Source organism: Octopus sinensis, linkage group LG25, assembly GCF_006345805.1.
Source record: "Octopus sinensis linkage group LG25, ASM634580v1, whole genome shotgun sequence".
NCBI lineage: Eukaryota > Metazoa > Mollusca > Cephalopoda > Octopoda > Octopodidae > Octopus > Octopus sinensis.
In genome coordinates, this window is record NC_043021.1 from 15,739,604 (window position 1) to 15,761,406 (window position 21,803).

Below are 21,803 nucleotides of genomic sequence, written 5' to 3' on the forward strand. Positions count from 1 at the left end.
TGTAAATAGGAAACAAAGTTTTTACCACACAGCCACACCTGTGGACTATACCAAACACCTATGCACCAATCAGGAGTTTCTTATAAAAACCTACTTTCACTGCTTGCAATAGTTACTATGCCCCAAGCAGTCAACAAAATGTTTTGCTTGATTTGTAAAGGAGGGTGGGGGCTATTATTAGTTTTTTTTCTTTTGCTTAATATTGTTTTTCTCATTTGTGTTTTCCTTTCTTTCTTTCAGTGAATCCCCATAAAGGAAGTGATTTGAAGGCTGCCGACGTCACCAACCCATGGGCAACAACTAACAACTGGTCCGCACCATCGTCGTCTGCCCCGTCTTCTGCATCCACGAACCCATTCCTTGCAAACCCCGCTGTGAATGGCGTGCCTTTTGCCAACGACAGGCTACCGACCGGCGCCGCCCACCTTTCCCGCGCCCCGCAACTGACCCATTTGCGCAGCCATTCCATAGACACGTGTGAACTACTGACCAACGGCCGACAGGCGAACCGCAAGCCGACCCTGCACGAGTTGGCCAACCAGCAGCGAAGCTTTCAGCACAGCAATAACAACAACAATAACAACAACAACAACAACGGCTGGGGGCCGAGCGTGGATGCTGCCAGCAATAAAACGTTAAGGGCAGCCGTCGGCGTCGGCGGGAGCGGCGGGAGCGGCGGTGGCGCGCCGACGACGCAGATGCCTCCATCCTCCAGCAAAGCTACTGCTGCCGCTGCCGCTGCCCCTACTGCTACCTCGGTGAGCAGCAGCAGCAACAGCAACAGCAGCAGCAGGCTGACAGCACTGTCCTCATCCAACAGAAGCTCACACAACTCCTCGCCACACATAGATCCGTTCGACGTGGCGTGGGCCGCGAAAGCAGCCAGCCTCCAGGCTAACAACCCTTTCCAAGGCCCTCACCAGCTCTCAGCGCAGGCTGACAAAGAAAAGACTTTCCAAGTACAATTATAGATAGATAGTTGATTTATTTACCTTTCCCCCCACCCTCCCCACAATCCCCTTCCCCACTTCTTACCCTCTTTTATTTTTTATTTCAATTTTTTTTTTTTTTTTGAAATTGTCTTTTTCCTCAGAATTTCTATTTATTTATTTTTTTTTTCTACACTCATTTCCGGGGGAAAAAAAAAATGTTACCAAACAAATTTTTTTTTTTTTTTTTTTCTGAATTTCTATTAATTTCAATTTTTTTTTTTTTTATTAAATTTATAAATATATATTTTTTTTTTAAATAAACAAACAAACAAACAAAGTTGGTGGGGAGAAAAAAAACAATAAAGAAAAAAAACAAATTACAAATTTTTAAAATATTACACAAGAAAAATAAATAAAGAAAAAAGGAATAAAAAAAAGCCCAGTGTGGAGTGAAGAATCGATTTTAGCTATTTACAACTCCTCTTTGTCTCGAAAAAAATTCTTAAAACTTCTTCCTTATTTACCCACCATTACCACCACCACCACCATCTCCCCCACTACTTTCCTCCCATGTTTTTCTTTTCTCTCTACCCCCTCCTTCCTGACCTCATCCCTGTCTCTATCTCTCCTTTTCTATTTCTCTTTTTTCATTTTTTTTTTTTCACAAAAATCCAAATCATGTACAAAATAATAATAATAATAATAAAGTTATATATAGAAATAAAAAATCCTTTTCATGTCAAACACAATGGAAACCATGTATATGTAATTATTCTTTATTGCTCCCTCTTTTTTTTTTTTTTTGTCTGTCTGTTTGTCAGTCTCTCCCTCTTGAGGAAAAAAGGGACGAAAGGGTTATGTAAATTCAGTCTTGCATGATTTTGTTTTTAAAAATCTTTTTTTTTTTTAGGCAGGAGTGGCTGTGTGGTAAGTAGCTTGTTTACGAACCACATGGTTCCGGGTTCAGTCCGACTGTGTGGCACCTTGGGCAAGTGTCTTTTATAGCCTCGGGCCGACTAAAGCCTTGTGAGTGGATTTGGTAGACAGAAACTGAAAGAAGCCCATCGTATATATGTATGTGTGTGTTTGTGTGTCTGTGTTTGTCCCCCTAGCATTGCTTGACAACTGATGCTGCTGTGTTTATGTCCCTGTTACTTAGCGGTTCGGCAAAAGAGACCGATAGAATAAGTACTGGGCTTACAAAAGAATAAGTCCTGGGGTCGAGTTGCTCGATTAAAGGCAGTGCTCCAGCATGGCTGCAGTTAAATGACTGAAACAAGTAAAAGAGAGAAATAGCTGTGTTGTAAGAAGTTTGCTTTCCAGTTGCATAGCTCTGGGTTCAATCCCACTGCATGGCACCTTGGGCTAGCACCTTTTATTACAGCCTCAGGCCAACCAAAGCCTTGTGAAGGGATTCGGTAGATGGAAACTGAAAGAATCCTGTCGAGTATTTGTGTGTATCTCACCACTGCTTGACAACCAGTGTTGGTTTGTTCACATTCTTGTAACCTAGTCTATCAGTCTCTCCAAGATCACCAAGAAGCAGGCTTTAAAAGAAACTAAGTACTAATGTCTATTTGTTCAACTGAAAGCCTTCAAGGTGGTGTTCCAGCATGGCCACAGGCAAATAACTGGAACAAGTCAGAGACAAAAGATCATGATTTCTTTATGTGCAAACGTGATTAATTATACATACATAATTAATTAACACATGCATGTGTAATATATTTATATTTTAGCTTTTGGTTGGGGTATTTATTTTTAAAACCAATTTTTTAATATTAATTCTCAAAATCTGGGCATATATCTGTGTGTGTGTACATATACACACACACATATGTATGTGTATACACAATCGTGTGTTTACACATGCATATATATATACACATACATGTGTATATCCTTATACATCTGTGTATATACATGTGGGTATACACACATACTTGTGTGCATACACACTCGCATGTGTATGTGCATACACAAGTGTGTACATGTATATATACACACATATATATACACATATACATACACACATATACATACATATGTACATACACACATGTACATACATACACACACACATACATACATACATACACACACACATATACATATATACATACATACATATACATACATACACATGCATATATACACATACATATACATACATATATATACATATATATACATACATACGTACATACATACATATACATATATACATACATATACACATACACACATACATATATATACACATACATACATATATATACATATATATATATACATACATACATACATATAAGGTGTCATTGTGACCGAGTGGTTAAGGTGATGGACTAGAAATCCATTGGGGTCTCCCCGCCTAGGTTCGAATCCTATCAGCGACATTGATATTTTGGCCGATGCCAGTACCGCCTTGACTGGCTTCTGTGCTTGTGGCATGTAAAATGCACCAACTGATCATGGCCATTGCCAGCCTCCCCTGGCACGTAAAAAGCACCCACTACACTCATGGAGTGGTTGGCGTTAGGAAGGGCATCCAGCTGTAGAAACACTGCCAGATCAGACTGGAGCCTGGTGCAGCCGCCTGGTATCCCAGACCCCGGTCAAACCGTCCAACCCATGCTAGCATGGAAAACGGACATTAAACGATGATAATGATGATGATATACACATGTGTGTATGCACACATATACACATGATTAACTCTTTCATCCATACAACTCCATATGAAAAGACTCATCAAAGAAAAGCTATGAGTGTATTGAAGCCTATATGCTTCAGTAAATGTACGTCAATTTGCTCTACTCCTGCAGGTCATCACTTTGGTTTTAACCCCAGAAACTGTCACTCCACCAGTTACAACAAAAAGGGTTCCAATTGTCTTGACTGATGGACCAGTATAACATTCAAGTGGCTGAGTACTCCACAGATACGTATACCCTTAAAACCCTTTAGTGTTTAAACCGGCCATATTAGGCCAAAATTGTCTTCCTGTTTTATGCTCAAACCAGCCAGCTCTGACCTCTCACACCTACCCTACAAAGTCATTCTAAAAATAAACAGAGGCATCATCAATATCCCAGAGTTACAAGATGCTGTACAATTAATTTAAAACAATGTAATTAAACAGGCTTTACATTTGACAGAGTAATCTGAATGCTAAAGGGTTAATGTAGTTCACAGGGAAATTCAGCATGACACAATATTTTCTACTCTAGGAACAAGTCCCAAAATTTTGGGGGAGGGGACCAGTCGATTAGATCGACCTTTATCGACCCTGAAAGGATGAAAGGCAAAGTCGACCTCGGCGGAATTTGAACTCACAACATAAAGACAGACGAAATACTGCTAAGCATTTTGCCCAATGTGCTAACATTTCTGCCAGCTCACCACCTTCAGCATGACACGGAATGCGACAAGGCTGGACCCTGTTGAATTACAGGTATAACTCGTTTTCGCCACCGAGTGCACTGGAGCCATGTGAAATAAAGTGTCTTGCTCAAGAGCATCACATGCCACCAGGAATTGAACTCGTGACGTAACGATTCTGAGCTGAATAGTCGAACCACTAAGCTGCACACACACATTCACAACCACACAACAAGGATATTGTTTGAAACAGACCTGATCAATCTAATAAAGTTAAATTTAACCTGATCTAACCCTTTAGCATTTAGATGACTCTTATTTCTTTATTGCCCACAGGGGGCTAAACACAGAGGGGACAAACAAGGACAGACAAAGGTATTAAGTCGATTACATTGACCCCAGTGCATAACTGGTACTTAATTTATCAAGTCCGAAAGGATGAAAGGCAAGGTCGACCTCGGCAGAATTTGAACCCAGAACGTAACAGCAGATGAAATACCTATTTCTTTACTTACCCACAAGGGGCTAAACACAGAGGGGACAGACAAATGGATTAAGTCAATTACATCGACCTCAGTGCATAACCGGTACTTAATTTATCGACCCCCGAAAGGATGAAAGGCAAAGTCGACCTTGGCGGAATTTGAACCCAGAACGTAGCGGCAGACAAAATACCTATTTCTTTACTATCCACAAGGGGCTAAACACAGAGGGGACAAACAAGGACAGACAAACGGATTAAGTTGATTACATTGACCCCAGTGCGTAACTGGTACTTAATTTTTCGAGTCCGAAAGGATGAAAGGCAAAGTCGACCTCGGCGGAATTTGAACTCAGAACATAACAGCAGACAAAATACCTATTTCTTTTCTACCTACAAGGGGCTAAACACAGAGGGGACAGACAAACGGATTAAGTCAATTACATCGACCTCAGTGCGTAACTGGTACTTAATTTATCAAGTCCGAAAGGATGAAAGGCAAAGTCGACCTCGGCGGAATTTGAACCCAGAACATAACGGCAGACGAAATACCTGTTTCTTTACTACCCACAAGGGGCTAAACATAGAGGGGACAGACAAACAGATTAAGTCGATTACATCGACCCCAGTGCGTAACTGGTACTCAATTTATCTAGTCCAAAACGATGAAAGGCAAAGTCGACCCCGGCGGAATTTGAACCCAGAACGTAATACCGCTAAGCATTTCACCCGGCGTTGCTAATGTTTCTGCCAGCTCGCCGCCTTATCCTTATTTATTCACAGTTTTGCATTAATCATGGATTATCTCATAGCTCGGTTTGTGTGGACGGATGGATGGATGGAGTGAGGAAAGCTTTGGTGGTTAGAGTTGTTGGACTAAGAGAAGCAAGAGAGTTTATAAATGATTGGAAAGCTTGAGTGGATTGAAGTTGCTCAATGGGGTATACACATGTGTATATACATGCGCATCTGTATGTGTGTGTGCATATATATATATATATATATATATTATATTAAATTAGAGATAAAACCACTATTAGGCAAATCAAACAATGAAAAACAAGCCAATACATAAAATTAATTTAATTTATATTATTTTAAATATATATCAAAAGTATTAAAAGTTTAACAAAAGATAAAGAGTAAAACACTACGATCGTTTCATGGCTGTACAATTTGAATTCAATTAATAATTCAAGTTATGGTTACAGTCAATCTTCAGGTTAATTGAAATATCTAAAAAATAATCAGAAATATTTAATATATATAAGGTGTCATCATGGCCAAGTGGTTAAGGTGATGGACTAGAAATCCATTGGGGTCTCCCCGCATAGGTTTGAATCCTATCGGCGACTTTGATATTTTGGCCAATGCCAGTGCCGCCTTGACTGGCTTCCGTGCTTGTGGCATGTAAAAAGCACCAACTGATCATGGCCGTTGCCAGCCTCCCCTGGCACGTAAAAAGCACCCACTACACTCACGGCTTGATGCAGCGGGGTAAACCAGCATATGCTGATATTAGGGGTTGCTTTTTATGCCTTGACCTGAGCATAAGACGGGGCTTGCCTCTTTGAGCTGGGAAATGAATGGAATGCCTGGTGTGTGTTTTGTTGTGGCTGCCCCCTCCTATGGGGAATAGGCCTTGGTAAATTAAAATCTCACAGCTTCAAGATTTTGGTGATGTGTTTGTTTATTTTTAGAATAAAATTGTAGTATAGGTGTGAAAGGCCAGATCCAGCTTCCCACACCTACTCTACAATATCATTCTAAAATTAAATCCTCTTCAAATCTTAAAGCTACAAGATAATGCATGATTAATTCAAAACATTGTGAACAAATAAGCAGATCATTTGACAGAGTAATCTGAACGCTGTAGGGTTAAGCATAAAACAGGTAGACTATCTCACCCTGAAATGGCAATTTTAAATGCTAAATGGTTAAAGAATACCTGTTCTGAAACAATTCCAGTAATTCTATTTGTACAGGTCGACAAAACACAAGAACACATGAACTGAGCAGATAGCATTATGTGACTCACTCTACTTAGTAATATCACAAGTATATATATAGAGAATACCAAATGAGTTCCCTATGGATACCGTATTTATTACGAGTGGCTTGTAAACGTATCTAACTCGCTTTTGCTCGTTAGATACGTTTACAAGCCACGAATTGTAATAAATACGGTATCCATAGGGAATGAGTTTGGTATTTTATTTATTACACACGAATAAACGACCATATTTTAATAACCCAATAACTAAATTCTTCACATCGTGTTGAAGCACGCATGAATACAGCTTGATTTCACGTCAGTGACGTCACAATGTGTAACTGTAAAAGATGTCATGCCGCAGGAAGATAGTCCAACTTTATATCGCTAGTTGTAACTTATGAATGACAAAAGTAGTGCCGTCACCGTGACCTCGGGTCATCACCATGGATTGACCAATCAGAAGCAGCGCTTGCAGTATCTGACATATGTTAGATACCAAAAATATCTCAAAGTGTTCTCACTCACATGTCATCATCATCATCATCATCATTTAGCGTCCGTTCTCCATGCTAGCATGGGTTGGACGGTTCAACTGGGGTCTGTGAAGCTGGAAGGCTTCATCAGGCCCAGTCAGATCTGGCAGTGTTTCTACGGCTGGATGCCCTTCCTAAAGCCAACCACTCCGTGAGTGTAGTGGGTGCTTTTTACGTGCCACCTGCATGTGTGTAATAAATATATATTCTGAATGCCTTACTTCCCTGGGCATGGACACATTGAAACTCCGACATCTGGCAGCTGACTTGGCAGACACCCATAAAATTATCAACCATCTTACAAACAATAACTCTGAGCACCTTTTCAAACTCCACCCGTCTAACACCTGTGGACATATTTACAAAGTCAGAAAACAGCACAGCTCCCATGACTTTAGGAAACATTTTTTTCACGCTGAGAGTTGCTGAAGCATGGAACAAACTGCCAGCATCAGTTGTTAGTTGTCGGAGCACTGCATCCTTCAAAACTTCCATGCTTCCTGAGATTCGCCAACACTACACCTGATTTCCTCCTCTCCATACACACACAAGCATGTATCTGACTCATACATTGACTTGGCAGACACCCATAAAATTATCAACCATCTTACAAACAATAACTCTGAGCACCTTTTCAAACTCCACCCGTCTAACACCTGTGGACATATTTACTAAGTCAGAAAACAGAACAGCTCCCATGACTTTAGGAAACATTTTTTCATGCTGAGAGTTGCTGAAGCATGGAACAAACTGCTGGCATCAGTTGTTAGTTGTCGGAGCACTGCATCCTTCAAAACTTCCATGCTTCCTGAGATTTGCCAACACTACACCTGATTTCCTCCCCTCCATACACACACAAGCATGTATCTGACTCATATATTGTTCGCTTTCCAGACATTTGTACATTACTGCATGTACTTTATACACACTTTCTGACAAGTCGTGGTGCACCTGAGCACTGTATACAATAATTTCATTATTATTATTATTATATAAAGAAAAATAAATAAACCACAGTGCATAGAATACGATTATAATGATGAAGCCAAATGCCTAGTGATACAGCTGGATGTAGCAGACATGACAGCATTGTAACCTTAAGATTCAGAATTTACCTGAAGGACAACCGATGCTGGTGTGTTTGCATCCCTGTAACTTAGCGGTTTGGCAAAAGAGACCGATAGAATAAGTACTAGACTTACAAAGAATAAGTCCTTGGTTTGATTCGTTCGACTAGAGGCAGTGCTCCAGCATGGTCACAGTCAAATGACTGGAACAATTAAAAAAGAAAGATGTATATATGTGTGTGTGTGTGTATATACATGTACACAGATACAGGATGCATTCGACACTTGTTAGGATTTAGATATTTGCATTGGAAGTTGTTCCGCTTAGGCCTGCATTACTAAAAGTTTCACAGACACAAACGTATTATCTCATTGTTTAGATATGGAGTTTTATGAGTGCTGGATGCCTTAAAAGGCACACACAATTTCATTATTATTATTGCACACACACACACATACATTCAATTAGGACCAACTTGAGGTTAAACAACAGTAATAATCTAAATAAAATACGAATGAACATGGATGTCACTATATGGTCATCTTAAATGCTAGAAATAACAGCCAAATCTCATTCAATCCACACTGTACCATCCTAAAAGGAAAGGGAAAACTAAGTTTATAAAGTCCTTGATATATAAAAAAACACAGGTTAATTATGGGTACCTGGGACACACCAATAAATGTACATTAACTTAGTGAGTTCTTTTCAGCTTTACCATACAAATATGGTGAAGGCTAAGCTGCGCTGATGAGGTCAGAATAACTCTGAAACAAGTCCCAAGATGCTTTGACCAAACAAACCGTGATGAATTAAGTTCCGGCCATGATCATCTTGTCCTTTTGCATGCTGTCCAATATATTTTCTATTTAAAATAATGTTGTATGAAGGAGAGGAAAAAAGGCTCTTAAATTGAGCAGATGGAGTGGCTTCAAAACAGAGAACTATTCAAAACTCCATCTGGACTCTTTGTGCAACCCTGAGACACTAACTGAAACCCGCTGCCCAGAAATCTACAATAAACCAGGAGTCTGTCCACAAGTCTATTCTTGCTGGCTGGCTGGCCAAGAAAGAGGCTGATTGATTTTTCCCTATTTTGTTACCTGACATCACTCTCTCCTTCATTTCCAGTACATTACCCCCACTAGGGCACATGCTTCCCTGATCTAAAGATCCCTTCACAATCCTCTCATTCCACTTCAAAATCTTCCATCCACTTAAATGGATTTTGCTCCCTTTGTGACCTTTGCAAGTTTGTGGGGCCAAGTTCACCCTCTTCTTGTCCTTTATCATCTGAGCTGACAACCCTATGGCTGTCCAGAATGTGATGTAGCATTCCATCGACTGATACTATTTCAAGAATTCACTTCCATCGAACTCCCACACCCCACAAATAGTACACTGCACATTGGGTGATTTCATCCATACCTCTTCCTAATCTGAACAGATGCAAGTCCTTTCTCTTCCGTGAAATGCTGTGGTACAGTGCTCGGGTGTCCCTGTTTGTACCTGAACACTGCTCTTTGTAGGGATTGACCCCTTAGCTTGTCTCTTGTGTGACATATTACACCCAGAAGACAGCCTTAATAAGGGAGATTCACCCCTATCTCAATAGTGATCTTGAGTGGGCAATGGTGTCCTTCCATGATCCAATTTCCACTTGGCCTGTTTGCAGTTCTGAAGAAGCATCTGATGTTACACCTATTTCTTTATTACCCACAAGGGGCTAAACACAGAGAGGACAAACAAAGACAGACAAACGGATTAAGTCAATTATATTGACCCCAGTGCGTAACTGGTACTTGATTTATCGACCCCAAAAGGATGAAAGGCAAAGTCGACCTCAGTAGAATTTGAACTCAGAACATAACGGCAGGCGAAATGCGGGAAAGCATATCACCTGGCGTGCTAACGTTTCTGCCAGCTCGCCGCCTTTTACACCTGACAAACATTTCCTTCGGCAGCCCCAAATGAAATGTAGTATATTCTAGGAGTACTGCATTCAACTCAGCTGCAGTCGCTATCTTTATTTATCTCCATGTCCTCATCTACCTCAACCCACATTCAAGAGAGGTGTCACCTTCCACCAACAACATGACACATCAAATCACAGCCTCTTCCAGTGTCCTCCCTCTGAATCTTCCCCATTTCATTCACACTCAATCAGGGGCCAATGGACTGACACCTGTCACAATTCCCAACCATCTTTCAGATATTCTCCTTGATGACATCAGTACCAACTTTCCTGGCCAAAAGCAGAGTCCTGTCCACTCCCATGTGTTGTGTATATATGCGGCGAGCTGGCAGAAACGTTAGCACGCCGGGCGAAATGCGTAGCCATATTTCGTCTGCCATTACGCTCTGAGTTCAAATTCCACCGTGGTCGACTTTGCCTTTCATCCTTTCGGGGTCGATAAATTAAGTACCAGTTACGCACTGGGGTCGATGTAATCGACTTAATACCTATGTCTGTCCTTGTTTATCCTCTCTGTGTTTAGCCCCTTGTGGGCAATAAAGAAATATATATGTTGTGCAATCTTCTCAACTCAGGACCCTTCGTCCAACACATAGCTTCCACCCCACTCAGTGAATCCCCCAGTGGCTCCAGCCAGTTTTTTTTTTCCTCTGCCTTAGTTTTTTTTGGCGGGAGGGGGGAACACAAGGACTGCCTGCAACTTCAGACCAAACTCAATAGCTAGCTTCCTCAGGATCCCTAAACAGTGGCTGATTTATCATTTCTGTGGCCCCTTTTGTTCTGACTGGTGATCACCAATGCTACCCATCCATGTGCTGTGGCTGAATCAGTTTGAATCTCAATGTCCTCAAACAGTGCCCAGTTCATCTACCTTGATATGATGCAGTCATCTTTCTTCTTGAGCCATGCAGCATCTTCCATCTCAACACATCTCATTTCTAGCATGACTTCTATCATTACAAAACTTGCTTTTCACCATATAATCCCTTTTCTTGATTTGGGCAGGTACCATCTTCCCTTCACTTGGTCCTCTTCTCTCACACTCTCCAGAACATCTCCCATCATGGTGTCTGTCCTCTCTCCCATTCTATCACTCCAGTTCACCCCTTCAGCTGGCTCCATGATGTAACTGCGTGCCATCCTGAACCATTCTTCCACAGGTTAGTGGCCTACAAGTTTACCACACGTTGAGAATAGCCCTTACCAATTCATGCCCTCAATCAGGTCAAGAATCTCATTTCTCCTCCAAAACATGAACCCCTCCGTTTATCTCTCTTGAGCCCCTGTACAGTGCCTCCTTGTACAGTCTCTGGTAGTATTGTTGTTAACCTCAGGTGACCTGTAGTTTCTCCTACCAGCATTGTGATCTCATCCACCAAAATGTCACCTATACAAGAACTAGCAGCCTACCTCACTTTGGCGACTTTTCCCAAGATTGCCATGAGAAAATTCACCAAAATTTTTGGTGCTGAGTCCAAACCGAATCTCAGCCAAGTCAGACAGTATATCCTGTCCTTGTACCTGCCCAGTTTCTCAGCCCTTTGGAGTGGCAGATAAACCAGCTTGACATCAATGATCAGTGGCGGACTGGGTCTAAAAGTATTGGTTGCCAGGAGACTAAGGGGGCCCACCCGCAACTACAAGGGGGCCCACCCGCAACTACAAGGGGGCCTACCCGCAACTACAAGGGGACCCACCCGCAACTACAAGGGGACCCACCCATAACGACAATGGGGCCCATCCGCAACTACAAGGGGGCCCACCCACAACTACAAGGGGTCCACCCGCAACCACAAGGGGGCCCACCCGCAACTACAAGGGGCCCACCTGCAACTACAATGCTATCATTTAATTTTTTTTTGTTAAAAGTATTCTTTTCACCTGTCTACAAACACAGCCAGGCTGAAATAATTAATGCATTCCTCCAGAAGTGAATAAAAAAATTCTCAAACTTGAGGCGATGGACCCTTTAGATACTAGCATGGGCCCCTACATATGGATTCTAATGACGCAGTGACCCACTTGCCATCGGGCAAGCTGCCAACCTAGCCAGTCCGCCAATGGCAATGGTCATAGACGCCTTTGTCATTTGTCTCCACTCCAAGGTTACCCTACAGACATCTGTGGCTTCCCTGCTCCAGTATGAAATGATACATGCTTGTTCAGCTCCTGAAAGTCTAGCTCTGGCTAAACTTTACCTTGAGTCAACTAAACAACTCTTCACTTCATCTTTCAAGGGAATTAAGATACATGTGTATGGGTCTGGGTTTATTTGATATCAGACGTTTCCCCCTCCCCGAGACCTTTTCACGCCACGAAAATGTTGTTATTCTAGTTGACGACCAGCTTCTAAGAACAACTACTATGCTATTTGGGCACGAAACATGGTTCAGCTTTCTGTTTCGCTTGGTGCGTATGATGGCTGGTGAAACATTGGCAAAACGCGGGAAAGAAAAATGTTCTCGCGAGGGATTTCCATACAACTTTAACAAAGTAAGCAAAATCGACCGTGAATTAAAATTTGGGTCTGGTGAGCGGGGAAATCGATGCAAAGCTAGACTACATACAAAAGTTTGGGAGTGGTGAGAATATTAAATTTCCATTCATGTGAAGCTTCACCAGCATAACAAATTGCATATTTTAAAACAAATCTAAAAAACGGACAGCAACCGAATCAGAACAGTAAACGGGGAATACAGTACAAACAATAATTCAGAGGCCAGACCACCATCGTTGACTGCAATATCAAACTTAGCATACAATGACCAAGAACATGGAAGTTAGATGGTTTGCGTAAGATTCAGACACGGAGAGGAATACCTGTTCTGAACGTTTATTTATTGGATATGAACCACTTCAAAAAACTTTAAAAGTACGAGCGAATATATGAAACTATTACGAATTTTGTAAATATGAATGCTATTGAGCACCGGAGTAGTATTGCTCGTAATTACCAAATGAAGAGCTGAATAAAGTTTTCTCTTAAAAAGAATATTTCCTTTCGTTAATAATAAATCTTACATTTAACATGTGCGGATCATATAAAGGGAGACAACTCCCTTTTGCCTATACCGATTGATTATATTCTTTCCTCTTTCTCATTCCCGTTACTACCATCATCCTCACCCTTATCATTTAACGTTCGTAGACCATGCTGGCATGGGTTAGACGGTGTGACCAGAGCTGGCACGCTGGGGGGGGGGGGAGGCTGCCTCAGACTCCAGTGTGATTTGGCATGGGTTTTTCTTTATGCATACATAGGCGCAGCAGTGGCTGTGTGGTAAGTAGCTTGCTAACCAATCATATGTTTCCGGGTTCAGTCCCACAGCGTGGCACCTTGGGCAAGTGTCTTCTGCTATAGCCCCGGGCCGACCAATGCCTTGTGAGTGGATTTGGTAGACGGAAACCGAAAGAAGCCTGTCGTGTATATATATATGTGTGTGTGTGTGTGTGTGTTTGTGTGTCTGTGTTTGTCCCCCTAGCATTGCTTGACAACCGATGCCGGTGTGTTTACGTCCCAGTCACTTAGTCGTCAACTAGAATAACAAAAGAGAATAAGTCCCGGGGTCGATTTGCACGAATAAAGGCGGTGCTCCAGCATGGTCGCAGTCAAATGACTGAAACAAGTAAAAGAGAGAAAGAGAGAAGTGGGAACGTGTTCGTATTAATAGCAATCAAGATCATTTAATGTTTCTCTCGTTCACTCTCTGAGCGTGTGTATTCCTTCGTTCTCTCCTTCGCCTCTTATGCCAAAAGGTGCCGACGTCAAATAGACCATCACCAAATCAGGGTCCCGTGTCCAGTCAGCGGCGGTAAACCAACAGAGTGGAAACATCTGCGTCCAATCGTCCCATTCTGAAGACACCCTTCCCAATCCATGTGTTTGCCACTCATTCTCTCGAATTCGTTCCTAGCCTCTCATTTCGCAGTTATGTTCGTAGCAGCTCACCTTGTTTTCTCAACGTCGGGGGCTCCTACTTCCAGAAATACCTCGCAGTCCATCACTCGCCAACCGTTCTCCAGGTCTCGCGGTTCCATTCTGTTAGACTCCGTCATCACCACGACATCATTGGATATCGTTTTGCATCCATGCCCTCATTCTTCCCACCAAATTATCCACTTTTACTGTGTCAGTGTGTCCACCAGTTGCTGCAGTTTCATTGAGATACGATTGGGGAGACCAATCGCAAACTCCAAATTCATGACCCTATCCATTGCTCAGCCGGAAAACCTAGCTAATCCAATCGTCTCCTGACTTCGCTCACCTTATCATAAGTATTAGGGCCGATTTATATCTATCTATAGGCGCAGGAGTGGTTGTGTGGTAAGTAGCTTGCTAACCAATCATATGTTTCCGGGTTCAGTCCCACTGCGTGGCACCTTGGGCAAGTGTCTTCTGCTATAGCCCCGGGCCGACCAATGCCTTGTAAGTGGATTTGGTAGACGGAAACTGAAAGAAGCTTGTCGTATATATGTATATATATATATTTATATATGCGTGTGTGTGTTTGTCCCCCTAGCATTGCATGACAACCGATGCTGGTATGTTTACGTCCCCGACACTTCTTTTTTTCTGTATTACGAAATAATTGTAATCCACACAATCTGAAGTGATTTTCTTTATCTGTCATTTGTTTTAGTCATTTGACAGCTGCCATGCTGGGGTATTGCCTTGAAAAAGTTTTTAGTCCAACAGATCAGGCCGAAAATGTCGCTAGAAGCTAGGATCACCAAGCATAGATTGGCATATTTCGGTCATATTATGCGGAGAAAATCCATGGGGAAGGACATCATGCTCGGAATGGTCAGTGGCAAGAGAGGAAGAGGCCGACCAAGAACCCGCTGGCTTGACACCATCAGGAGTGATACCGGAATGGACATAGCCAATCTGAAAGAAGCGGCCCAGGATAGAACTGACTGGAGGACACTGATCCAACGAGTAACCGAGAGTCGACTTCGACTGAGCGGATAGATGGATATAAATCGGCCCTAATATTTATGTTTTTAAGCCTAGTTTGTCGAGCCGCTAGATAACGGGAACGTAAACACACAAACACCAGTTGTCAAACGGTGGTAGGGGACAAACACACACACACATATACATATAATCATACATGCGGCGGGCTTCTTTCAGTTTCCGTCTAGCAAATCCACTCACAAGGCTTTAGTCGGCCCTGAGCTATAGTAGAAGACACTTACCTAAGGTGTCATGCAGTGGGACTGAACTCGGAACCATGGGGTTGGGAAGCAAACGTCTTACCATATAACCTACGCATGTACAAAATTTCATTAGAAAAATATTCATTTTTCTGAAATTTACGAGGAAACTAAGTGAGCGGTGTCGGGGCAGACTCGCGTAGGTATTTCAGCGAGACATGCCTTACTTTCTTAATGCAGGCCACGACATCACCTTCGCCGGAAAAAGGCCCGAGAGCATCACTGCCAGACTTTATAGTCTTATCTTTGTGGCTATGTTGCTCGTCAACGACAGAAACAAATCACAACAAAAAGTGCCGAAAAAGCTTACAATATGAAAGACGAAAAAAAACAAAACAGACTCCTACCTGGAGCTGGTGGAGCGACTTCAAACAGGAAAACTACTCAAAACTGCCACTGCAATTCGTTGTGTAACCCTGGGACACTCGCTAACCTAAACCTCTGGGTCAAAAATCAGTAATACACCAGAATTCCCTCAGCATATCTCTTCTATTTGGTTTACCGTTCCATGAAGACAGCTGATTGAATTTCCCGCCATGTTCTATGACGTCACTTCCGGTGCACCACCCAGTATCCTACAAGTAGGATGTGATTTGAAGATTTAACTGCTATTTCTAGCCATTCCAATGAACTTTACTTTTTTGGGTTTTTTTTTAAATAATTTTTTTCCAATATAGGATTGTCCAAGGTAGCGAACTGGCAGATTGCTAGCTTGCCGGGAAGAACGCCTTATCGACATTTCGTCCGTCTTTACATTCTGAGTTCAAATTCCACCGAGGTCAAATTTGCTTCTCAGGGGTCGATGAAGTAAGTACCAGTTGAGCACTGGAGTCGATATAATCGGGTCAACCCCAGTCCTGAGACAAAGTCTGGAACCAATAATGAGTTGTCTAATATCTGGACAGTCAGAATCCAGGACATCTCCACTTACCATAATCCTTCGTGACCCCCTTTCGACATACTTTGGACATTTGGCGTTTCATGTGTGTGTATGTGAGATATAACTAATTTTTTAAATTATAGAAACTGAAATTCCGGGCTTTTGGAGAAGGTTTAAAATTCTTCCCGGACGCAAATTTGGACTGCTGAATCCAGGAAATGTCCTGGAAAATACAGACATATGGCAACCCTAGTCCGCTATTTAAAATGGTAGAACGTAATTTGAAGATTTGACTCCTACTTTTTACTTGGTTGAGCGATGATGCAGGGATTTCCTAAGAGTTGTCTCCCTTAACGTGTCGCCAGCCCTGAATATATTTTCTCGATTAATGTCGATTTTTTTAAATTTTGGAACAAGACCAACAAGTTCGGGAGAGGAGGTAAGTCGATTATGTCGCCTCCAGTGCTCAACTAACGCTTGTTTTATTGACCTCGAAAAATGTAAGTACCAGTTGAGCACTGTGGTTGACATAATCGACTGACCCCTCCTCCCGGAATTGCAGGCCTTGTGCCAAAATTTGGAACCAATATTGATATCGATTCCTTCGCTTTTCTTTTTGTTTTTAGCTTAACATTATTTTCGTTTTCCTTCTGCAAATCGAGGGATGCATTAACAACGCTTCTTTGATATTCTGCATCTTTCATGAGCTCCTACAGACATCACTCAATATTGATTCATTTCAAATTTATAATTTAACGAGATATTTTTTTCAGAATTTAGGGACAATTTTATACAATAAATCTATCTAAAGAAGATCATCTTGTTGTTTTCGAATTGAATACAATGTTGAAACATGTAATAAACAACTCATATTTGTTGTTAACAGTCAGGACGTTGCATCTTTCAAAAATTCCATGTTTCTCAAAATTCGCCAAGTGGCTGTGTGGTAAGTAGCTTGTTTACCAACCACATGGTTCCGGGTTCAGTCCCACTGCGTGGCACCTTGGGCAAGTGCCTTCAACTATAGCCTCGAGCCAACCAAAGCCTTGTGAGTGGATTTGGTAGACGGAAACTGAAAGAAGCCCGTCGTATATATGTATGTGTGTGTATATGTGCGTGTATGTTTGTGTCTGTGTTTGTCCCCCTAGCATTGCTTGACAACCGATGCTGGTGTGCTTACATCCCCGTAACTTAGCGGTTCGGCAAAAGAGACCGATAGAATAAGTACTGGGCTTACAAAGAATAAGTCCCGGGGTCGAGTTGCTCGATTAAAGGCGGTGCTCCAGCATGGCTGCAGTCAAAATGACTGAAACAAGTAAAAAGAGAAAAAGAGGGAGTCTACCTGAAGTACACCTACACCGTTTCCTGACTTAATTATGCATTTGTGCCCTTCCATATTTATTTCCTCATAAATTACTGACCATAGGAAAAGGAAAAATTATCCGAAAATCCTCAAAGAAATTTTGTCTATTCAGTCTTTATAAACACAGTGGAGGTGCGTGGCTTAGTGGTTAGGGTATCAGCATCATGATCGTAAGATTGTGGTTTCGATTCCTGGACCGGGCGACGCGTTGTGTTCTTGAGCAAAACACTTCATTTCACATTGCTCCAGTCTACTCAACTGGCAAAAATGAGTAACGCTGCGACAGATTGGCGTCCTGTCCAGCTGGGGGGAACACATAGGCCATAGAAACAGGGAAACCAGGCCCATGAGCCTGGCTAGGCTTTAAAAAATGGGCGCATTTATTATTTTTTTTTTTTATATATATAAAACACAAACATAATCTACACCCTTGGAAACGTATTTCGGCAAAACTTCACTAAAAATAATTACAAAAACTTAATCAATAAATCAATCGCAGTACAGAAGACACAGACTTGCCATTCAAAAATACACAGACTGTTAACTTAAACATTTATTATCTGATGCGAAAATTTTCCTTACACCAACAATCTTTGTAAATCTTATTGTGCACATGACAATCAGGGGGCAAAGTCAGTAGAATTGTTACCATTCCAGACAAAATGCCAAGTGCCATTTTTTCTGGCTCTTTATGTTCTGAGTTCAAATGTCACCATGGTTGACTTTTCTGTAACCCTCTCAGGGTCGATAAAATAAGGACCAGCTGAGCACTGGGGTTGATAAAATTATCTTTGCTTCTCCCTTCAAAATTTCTGGCCTTGTGCCAAGAATGACAATACTTCAACGAAAGTAAAAGAAAACTGATAACATTTGGTGAGATATGTATTTAATAACAAGGCTTGTGTTTTCCATCTTACACGCATTCCCTTATTGAGTTCTTTGTGTGTCTCTGTCCTTGGACGAAATGTCAGTCATTTCACTAACCAGACTCTGTCCTAGGGTTTTACAGGGACAGTGAGTTACAGAATGCTGTAAGCTGGAATGTGTGTGTGTGTGTTTGTACATGAATTGATAATGTTTTCTTGTGCTTGTGTAGACGTATGCATGAATTTGCATATGTACCTGTATATGTGTGTATGTGTGTGTGTATATATGTGTAAGTATGTATGTATAAGTGTGTTTTGTATGTACCTATGGGTGTGAATCGGATGGTTGATTGGGATTTCAAGTTCAAGTTTCACCTATAACCATGTTCAACCAATTGTTATATTTGCTTTAAAGTAGCAATCATAATTTTATATATATATATAGATAGATTCAGATGAATATGGTACTTAAGTTAAAGGTACCAGAATTTAGAATGGTATTTATTCATATAATTCAAAATGGGGGTGATTATAATCAAAATAAGCAACAACTGCATTACCTCTGGATATCCTTGTTGCTTATTTTGATATATATATATATATTATATATATATATATATATATGTATATAATATATATATATATATATGTATGTATATAATATATATATATGTATGTATATATATTATATATATAGTGTGTGTGTGTGTGTGGTGTGTGTCTTGTATATATGTAAATATATATATATATGTATGTATATATATATATATAATTAATATGTAAATATGTATGTATATATATATATATATATATATTATATATATATATGTGAAATATATATATATATATATATATATACATATATATATGTAAATATGTAAATATATATATATATATTATACATATTATATGTAAATATATATATAATATATACATATAATATGTATATATATATATATATATATATATATATATATATATATAATAATATATATATATGTAAATATATATATATATGCGTGGTCTCGGCATAGGCGAGATATGTATGTATATATATATATATATGTATGTATATATATTATATATATATGTGTGTGTGTGTGTGTGTGTGTCTGTATATATGTAAATATATATATATATGTATGTGTATATATATATATGCATATGTATGTTATATCTATATATTATTATAATATCTATATATATATGTAATATATATATATATATACTTACATAGATTAATGTAAATATGTAAATATATATATACTATATATATAATATATATCATATAATATGTAAATATATAATATATATATATACATATATATATGTATTATATATATATATATATACATATACTATTATGTATATAATATCTATATATATATCTATATTATATATATACTATATATATTACATATTGTAAATATTATATATATATGCGTGGTCTCGGCATAGGCAGGAAACTTGGAGAGTGGCTGCACAACTTCCTAAAAGACAGAAAACAGGCAGTTGTTGAGCAATGGAGCCACCTCCAGGGAAACGCAATAAACAAGCGGGTGTCCCACAGGGCACTGTCTTGGGGCCACTGATGTTCATAGTGGCCTTTCAGACATGCCTTCAGTTGCTACGATGACCACCCTTGCTAGCTATGCAGATGACACAAAGTCTCCCACGCAATACAAAACCCTGAAAATATTGCGCATCTGCAACATGAGCTGGACACAATATACAGGTGGGCTGAGGACAACAACATGCAGTTTAATGCAGGTAAGTTCCAGGCCCTGCGCTACTGGCACACAAAGGTAAATGACGTGAAGACTGGATACACTGGCCCAGGAAGAATTGCAATCCCTGAGTCAAAATCAGTGCGTGACCGGGCATTGACATGAGCAATGATGCATCTTTCCAAATGCATATTGCTAATCTGGTGATAAAATGCAGACGGCTAGCTGGATGGATTCTCCGAACTTTCAGAACAAGAGAGAAGGAGACACTGATGGTCCTATGGAAAACATTTGTCCTCAGCCGCTTGGACTACTGCTCCCAACTTTGGTCACCACACAATATAAAACAAACAGCAGAACTCGAAGCAACTCAGAGAAGCTACACAAAGAAAATCGTCTCAATGCAAAATGTCAGCTACTGGGAAAGACTGATGAAGGTATTAAACTCTTCTCCCTGGAGCGGAGGCGGGAGAGATATGCAGTGATATACATCTGGAAAATCCTGGAGGGTCTTGTCCCAACTTTGGCATTCAAAGTTACTCCAACCGCAGAACGGGGCGCCACTGCGTGGTGCCAAGGATTCCACATCACCATCAAAATACAGGTCCAGATACTGCAACAGCTTGGGTTTCAGAGGACCACAGCTCTTAAACATCCTCCCTAAATGGACCTGATGACTTACATGGTGTGGATGTGGGTTCTTTAAACTATAAACTGGATCTCTTCTTGTTGGGAGTCCCAGATGAACCTACCTCACGACAGGAACACGGATGTGGGCAGCAGCATCGAACTCCCTTGTTGATCAAGTGCCACGTATCAGAGGTGGATTCACAAACTAGTGTAGCTCATTCAGCGGTGGTGCCCCAGCATGGCCGCGGCCTTCGGGCTAACATTTTTAGGATTTAAGGATTTATATGTAAATATATATATATATATATATATATACATATGTAAATATATATTATATATTATATATATAATAATACTATATATATGTATATATATTATATATGATAATATATATATATATATATATATATATATATATGTAATATATATATATATTATATATATATATATATATATATATATATGTGTATATAATAATAATACATGTATATATTGTAAATATATATTATATATCATGTATATAATGTTAAATATATATATATCTATATATAATATATATAATGGTGTGTATATTATATATATATACATATATATATGTATTATATATATATATACATGTGTGTTGTAATATAGATATATATATATACATATTATATGTTCAATATATATATATATATCTATAGATATACATATATATAGTAAATATATATAGATATATATATACATATATATATGTAAATATATATATATATAT

At 40.0% G+C, this 21,803-nt stretch overlaps 1 protein-coding gene and 2 non-coding genes across 18 annotated transcripts in view; all 3 read left to right on the forward strand.

The window, feature by feature from the left end:
• LOC115224303 (protein numb) overlaps positions 1-1,105 on the forward strand; it is a 567,004-nt gene extending 565,899 nt beyond the window's left edge. For 10 of the 16 annotated variants that reach the window (XM_029795135.2, XM_029795140.2, XM_036513366.1 and 7 more), the window contains one exon: positions 241-1,103. In XM_029795135.2, the coding sequence (XP_029650995.1) occupies positions 241-971 (731 nt within the window). In that variant the 3' untranslated portion in view covers positions 972-1,103. Of the gene's footprint in view, positions 1-240 lie in introns of all 16 variants that reach the window. The other 6 variants (XM_029795145.2, XM_029795143.2, XM_029795146.2 and 3 more) reach the window with 2 other exon arrangements.
• Positions 1,106-3,246: 2,141 nt separating this feature from the next.
• On the forward strand, positions 3,247-3,328 carry Trnas-aga. The gene has a single exon. It is a non-coding gene; the product is annotated as a tRNA-Ser (tRNA).
• Positions 3,329-6,067: 2,739 nt separating this feature from the next.
• Positions 6,068-6,149, forward strand: Trnas-aga. The gene has a single exon. It is a non-coding gene; the product is annotated as a tRNA-Ser (tRNA).
• Positions 6,150-21,803: the final 15,654 nt, after the last annotated feature.